Consider the following 7,207-nt stretch of genomic DNA (forward strand, 5'->3'; position numbering starts at 1 on the left):
AACGAAGAAACAATCAGCAGTGACGTCAATTCTCCCTATGAGAGTGTGCACACGCATGTGTTTGTTACATTTTAGGCACCGATCAAGTGTCTCGATCGAAACACTTACTATTGTTTCTAATATCGTTTAAATGTCATGAGTATGCGTTTAAGCGTGCTGACCCGCGCTGTGTCCTTAAAAAGCACCGATGTCACGTTGCCTTCAACCTAATTCACAACCTAAAACTGTCACAGCGTACAGCACAGCTGTCGGGAACATTGACACCCTCGAACACTACTTCAAATGGTCAACGTTGATTTATGATGTATAATAATACAATCACATTAATCGGAACCCAACAGTGAAAGCGGCTCCTGGCACAATAGGCCATCGGCACCCCTTGATTTTCAAGTTATGCGGCAATCACGATCTCAGGGTCCTTATATACAGCTATAAGACCAAGGGGAGATTCCCGAAACCCCGGTTACTTCAGGGGCAGACAACCTAATATATTACTAATGTGTTCGGTTACCTCTCTAACTCCTCGTCGCTGGTTAAGTCCATCTCTGCATCTACGGACGAGTCGAAGCCAACAGTCGCCATTTTGCTGTAGAGAGGCGGAGAATGAAGGGGGGCACGTGAAGCTTTCATACTGGCTTCAGCTCCGCCTTCCGCAATCTGCGCAATATGCCCATAGTTGGTCAACGGATACTAGAAGCTACGCTGTACAAAAATGTCGGTAATTTTAACGGTAAAAGAATTAAAAAAAATATACAGTGGAAAAACATTTATTGGTTAACCTTAAAATATATGATAACAAAATAATAATATATTTAACAAGACAGCACGTAATTTTAGGGTAAATTAAAAAAAAAGAAAAGAAAAAGAAATTGCATTTAAAAAGTGTAATTTTACCGTATAATTAACGGATAACATTTATATTATGTTTAACAAGAGAATACATACAAATTTATGGTGAACTATTGTTAAAATTATGATGAAAAACAGACAACAAAAAAACATTCCCAGTCTCGGCGTGACTTCATTATATTATCTGGGAGTTTTTTCTTAATTTTAAATATCAGTTATATACATTGGGGTGTTCTGTGTTATATTTGATGTTTTTTCGTTAATGATGCACAGTGGTGTCAGTACAGTTATATTTGAGCCAAAATGTCTGTAATTGGACATGTTTTCTTTGGAAATGTTCTTTGTCATTTGTCTTTGTCAATGTGCGATAAGTCGTCAATGCAAAATAAAACGATTCTGGAGAATGTGTTGTCCCTTCCATGTAGAGGATTGATGTGTTTAATAAATAAAAAAACGCCCCTTATAGCACAAGTAATCACCCAGATTTCTATTAGATAGCCTATGTGTTTATATATGGAAGATAAATATTTTTTCGATTGTTTGCGCTGAAATCCGTCTCCTCTTGGATGTCAATAAGAAATTCAACATTTTGAGACGTTTATGATTTAGAATGTTGTTAAATCTGCTCTTTTTTTAGATGCTTTCCAGATGTAATATATATGTGCTGTCTGGGGCCCAACTGTCTTGGTTTATTTTCAGTTGAATTAGAATTATCAGTTGCCACCATTTAATAACATTTTACATCTGTTGGGAAACTACATATGTAAAAAGTATGATGTCATGGCCACATTTTGAGGAACATGATAAGAAATGCTCTTTCTTATAATTTGGGCCCATATTTTATTGAATTCTCCACTGAATTCTATATGGCTTAGATTTTTATGCCACAAAAAAAAAAAAAAAAAAACTTTTAAAGTGAGGTTTTTGTAGAGTTTTCAATAGAAACTATTTTTGAAACAAAATGAAATAAATACATTACTATTTACATTTTCACCTCGTCTCACTTATTTATGTAAAATTGGATATAAATCCATATCCACATATTCCTTGTTCAATGCATGACAACAAAGTCCCTTTCAAGGCAAAACAATCCACTTGGCAGCCATCTCCTACCTCCTTGAATAGAGAAAGACCAAAATCTCCAAAATGTTGGGTCAAGAGATTATGATCAAATCCCTTATTTCAAATCAGCGTAACATCAATACTATCATAAATGGTGCTTCTTTAGCTCAGATTACGCTAATAAACACAATGTTTCAGGCTAGTCCAGCTAATGCACATCTAGTTAACTGACTGGCATTGGGTGTAGGCCTATCTAAGGTGATTGGCTCTTTACCTGTAAGTCAAGACCAGAACCCATCTGCCAAGGGGGTGCATTCAAGGTTAGAAAAACAAAGCCAAATAACGCAGTGGTGGTGAGGAGACAAGAGGCTGTCCTTTTTAAATGGATATTAATGGAGGAGATGCTTCAGAAAGCCGAACTGCTTTTTTGAGGAGACAGCTTATCACTTAATGAATAGCATGCCTGTTCACTAATCTGAAACATCTTTTACACTAAACAATCCATTTGGAGTAAACTATGTGTGAAGTTTTCTCCAATATAATTGCTGTTTTATAATAGTAGCAGGGCCATCTCTAAGCATATGAATGAATAGTTACATTCCCCCTACCCTATCTGGCCACAAAGAGGCCCACTAGTTAAGCCATAACAGCTGCTTGAGACTTACTCACAGCTTTTAGTATATTAAAAAAAACAAAAACAAACAAACAAAAAAAAATGACCTTGCAGGGCCCCCTGGTGGCTCGGAGGCCCTAAGCGGCTGCTTGTAGCATTTGTAGTTGGAAACAGCCCTTAAAGAGGAGCCACAGACAATTTTGGGACAGGTAGGTGTCAGTTAGCAGCTCTCCCCATTCAGTTGTATACAAAGCTGTGAGGAGGATTCTAATAAAGCTGCGAAAAGGGAGTGACAAATAATTTGGAATCCTTCACACTTCTCACACCTCTCTTCTTTTTTCTTTAGGAAAGCTGTGATAGCGTTAGAGCGGATATTTTCTTTTGTCTTTGGAGCAAATGGGTAAGCAAATATTATATTTGCTGTGGTCTGCCATGATGTCAATTTAGGAGAACTTGGAAGGGTTATTTGCCATGGGTTCCCTCTGGATTTTTTCTTTAGGGGGTTTTCCAACTTATGAGTAAAATAAGGTCTGTGGTAAACATTGCTTGATGATACGTACACATTTTCTTCTACAACATAAATTACAGTCATACTCATACCTCAAATGTGAATTTGATGCTGCAGTGTGTTTAAAAAAAAAGCATTCAAAACAATTCACGTTTGAGGTATGAGTCTGACTGTGTGTAATTTATTTTGTAGAATAAAAACTCCATGTATCTTCAAGTAATGTTTACCACAGACCTTATTTTACTCATAAATTGAAAAACCCCATTATAAAAACCCATAGGAAAATCCCAGTGGAACCCATGGCGAATTCTCTTCCGGGTTTTTGGAAACGTGAAAAGGGTACATTTTCAAGTGGTCCGTCTCAGCTAAACAGTCTCTGATGATAATCAGAGCTTGACATCAAGGCGAAACTGAAACAAAAGATCAATCCACGGAATCAATAGGTCATTTATAGTAGGTCAATAGCATGACATAACTTTATATACATATATATTTGTAAATAGTTTTACTGATTGTTAGAAATATTATTAGTTTATCGGATTTCCTCCCGTCAAAAAGAGGGCGCACTACAGGTCAACGGAAACGGTGTCATGTTTCGTCGAAGGCTGAAATCTGCGGAATAAACAGGAAGAAACTACGGTGAGTTCAGCCCATCTTCTTTCAACGATTTAGATGTTTAATACCTTTCAGAGATTACTATTCACTAAAATACAATACACAACCGTTCGATGATCTTCGGCGGTTTTAACAGGGTAACTAAACAATGATTTAAAGGCGCAAAAGTTGTATGCAAACCAGTGTCCTCATTCTTGTGATTCCAAAATGTAAATGTACACCTGTTTCGCTGGTATTCTCTATTTTCAATAGTCAACGTTGTGAATGACACAGAAAGCAGTGGACTGTGGCTTTAAAATATATATATATATATATATATATATATATATATATATATATATATATATATATTTTCAAAACGATGTATTTTAATATTCATTTACAAAGCCACATATATGTTTATGTTAATAACATGCGTAACTGATTGATGATGATGATGATGATGATGATGTATCTTTTAAAAACTTAATGTCTTTATAAGAGCCATATATAGTCTTTAAGCATGCATGTTTGTAAACCGTTTGGATCTTTTTTTATGTTATTTCTTTATTTTCCTGTATGCACAGGGTTCCCTTTCATCACACCTCTTGTTCCAGTGTTTTTGTGTTTTAATGAGGACTGTGAGGGTTTTTAACTGATCATGGGCAAGAGCTGCAAGGTGGTGGTGTGTGGTCAGGCATCGGTGGGAAAAACTGCTGTCTTGGAGCAGTTACTATATGCCAACCATATCGTAGGTGAGGATTAATTATACCTCACTATAAGTGCCAATTGCATTTGAAATCCAGACTACATCCCATACATAATCAAGGTTCACTACTTCACTACATTTGCAGGTTCTGAAACCATGGAGACGCTGGAGGACATTTACATTGGGTCTGTGGAAACGGACCGTGGAACACGAGAACAGGTGCGGTTTTACGACACAAGAGGGTTACGTGATGGTCAGGAGTTTCCACGGCACTACTTCAGTTTTGCTGATGGATTTGTGCTTGTCTACGGCATTGACAGCAAAGAGTCTTTCAAACGCATGGAGGCCTTGAAGAAAGATATCGACCGCTGCCGTGATAAAAAAGAGGTATGTTTTCCATTGGTTGCACTACAATTGACGATAGACAAATGTATGTGTAAATATACATGAATCAGTGGAATCTATCTCTCGTTGTAGGTGACAATCGTTGTTCTGGGTAATAAGTTGGACCAGCAGAATCAGAGGAGAGTGGACAGTGAGACGGCTCAACAATGGGCTCGGCAGGAGAAGGTCAGGCTGTGGGAGGTGTCCGTGACTGACAGACGAACACTCATTGAGCCCTTTGTCCATCTGGCCAGCAAAATGACCCAACCTCAGAGCAAATCCACCTTCCCTCTGAGCCGTAACAAGAACAAGGGCTCCCTGGACAGCTAGAGAAAGAGCTGAGAAAAAAGTGGAGAAATGTCAATATGAAAAATATATACGAGTATAAAGAGAGAACTACATGTGGAAGAGAACCTCGACACTAGTCAATTTTATATCTTTTAAAACTTTCAGCACAATGTATGAAGTTACTGCATTTATGATTCATATATATTGAGGGATTTTTTTTTATGACTGCATATGTTACTGTTTGTGATATTAAACTCATGCACATCCTGAAAAGACTGATGGACAAAACAAAAGATAGAGCTGTTTCTTACCTCTGTACCTCTGAGCTGCATATGTGGAAAAAAACTACTAGACTTGCATTCATTGCAGACAGTGTATTTTGTATCTGATATTGCCATGATGACTGCCATTCTTTGACATCAACATGACAGAAGTCTTAATTTTATGATGTAGACTGTGTGGATGCTTTTCATATAATCTCTTGGTGTTTATATTTTTGCTTTCATGTTCAAGACATCTTGCTGTTACAACACATTCCTATTTTAAAAATGTAAAATTGATGTATTCCACAATAAATCGATATTTATGTGTTTGTGTGAACGAGCATCACCAATGTGCTGTTGCACTGCTTGCGTTCATTTTAGTTGTAAACATTGTGACTTGTCTGTCATATGTAGACAGTTTGTGTTTTTGAATAATATTGTATGCTTTTGAAATCTATGTCCCATCATAGCTAGGGTGTCTGTTATTTCTAATCAGCAAAAGTGTGACTTATGAAGGTTTTACTCTACATTGTTTACTGAGATGGATTGGCACTGATTTGCTTTGTACTTGGACATCTTTCAAACATTATTTCCTTGTCTTAAAGCATTAATTACTGTATGACCCTCTTTCCACATGTTAATAAAGATGCCTGGCTGGCATTGTTTTACCTCTCAATAACCTTTTCTTCAAGCAGTCATTCATCTCTAATTATGGCTCAGTTTATTCAGTACTTAACTTAAAATCATTGTGATGTTCTACTTAGACAATACATTTAATTAAAGGGACAGTTCACCCAAAAATGAAAATTCTCTCATCATTTACTCACCCTTGTGCCATCCCAGATGTGTATGACTTTGTTCTGCTGAACACAAACAAAGATTTTTAGAATAATATCTAACAGAGTGAATGGTGATCAGGCCTTTGAAGCATCTAGAAAGCTGATAAAATCATCATAAAAGTAATCCACATGACTCCAGTGGTTTAATGTCTTCTGAAGCAATCCAGTTGGTTTTGGGTGAGAACAGACCAAAATGTAACTCCTTTTTCACTGTACATCTTGACAGCAGTCTCCTTGGTGATCATAATTTCAAGCACGATTACACTTCCTATAGCACCATCTAGCGCTCTGCGTATGTGTCATGTACTAAGAAGTGTAATTGAGCTTGAAATCTCGATTGTGTCTAGAGACTGCAAAAGCAAGGTGTACAGTGAAAAAGGAGTTACATTTTGGTCTGTTCACACCCAAAACCAACTGGATCGCTTCAGAAGACAATGATTAAACCACTGGACTCTGATGGATTACTTTTAAGCCACCTTTATCTCCTTTCTGGAGCATCAAGACCTGATCACCTTTTACTTGCATTGTAAACCTACAGAGCTGAAATATTCTTCTGAAAATCTAAATTTGAATTCATCAGAAGAAATACATTCATACACAACTGGGATGCATGAGGGTGAATAAATGATGAGAGAATTTTCATTTTTGGGAGAACTATCCTTTAAAGGGGCAATGACATGCCTTTTTATATTATTTTAATATGTGAAAATTGAGGTTCACTTGAACTTCTACTATAAGTAAAGGGTTTTGCACAAAATTAGTCATATATTTGTAAAACATGATAATTTTCCACCCACATTCAGAAACACTCGGTTTTGGTGCTGCTTCTCCTTTAAGACTTAACTGTACGCCCACAGTTATGATTGGCTCTCTACTCTTGACTGATGATAGATGTGTTGTTGTGGATGCCGTCAGATGCAAATGTCTACCACAGTGTGACATCACAATGTGAAGGACAACAAATGCTCTTTTTGCAGTGAGGAGGAAGTTTTGAGTTCTGAAACTTATGGTATGCATTTGTAGGGCAATGACGTCTTATATGTCTGAAGATCAAGGAAAATTTGCTTCCTCATGTCATGACCCCTTTAACTCCTTTGC

General features: G+C 37.0%; 2 protein-coding genes across 3 annotated transcripts in view; one reads left to right on the forward strand and one right to left on the reverse strand.

Annotated features, from left to right (window-relative positions):
• Positions 1-2,209, reverse strand: part of LOC127652346 (dnaJ homolog subfamily C member 7-like) — a 34,055-nt gene extending 31,846 nt beyond the window's left edge. The window contains exons 1-2 of the mRNA XM_052138459.1: positions 2,186-2,209; positions 512-657 (exon numbers count right to left, since the gene is read on the reverse strand). Coding sequence (XP_051994419.1) covers positions 512-657; positions 2,186-2,209 — 170 coding nt within the window. The remainder of the gene's footprint in view (positions 1-511; positions 658-2,185) is intronic.
• A 1,401-nt stretch (positions 2,210-3,610) lies between these two features.
• Positions 3,611-6,046, forward strand: LOC127653127 (NF-kappa-B inhibitor-interacting Ras-like protein 2). Of its 2 annotated transcripts, none has more exons than XM_052139673.1 (4): positions 3,611-3,671; positions 4,214-4,381; positions 4,481-4,722; positions 4,813-6,046. In XM_052139673.1, exons 2-4 carry the CDS (start codon positions 4,288-4,290, stop codon positions 5,047-5,049), a joined length of 573 nt encoding a protein of 190 aa, XP_051995633.1. In that variant the 5' UTR covers positions 3,611-3,671; positions 4,214-4,287; the 3' UTR covers positions 5,050-6,046. The 2 variants fall into 2 exon arrangements, with proteins under 2 accessions (XP_051995633.1, XP_051995632.1); XM_052139672.1 differs by lacking the exon at positions 3,611-3,671 and adding an exon at positions 3,707-3,784.
• The last annotated feature ends 1,161 nt before the right edge of the window (positions 6,047-7,207 follow it).

This window comes from Xyrauchen texanus, chromosome 12, assembly GCF_025860055.1.
Source record: "Xyrauchen texanus isolate HMW12.3.18 chromosome 12, RBS_HiC_50CHRs, whole genome shotgun sequence".
NCBI lineage: Eukaryota > Metazoa > Chordata > Actinopteri > Cypriniformes > Catostomidae > Xyrauchen > Xyrauchen texanus.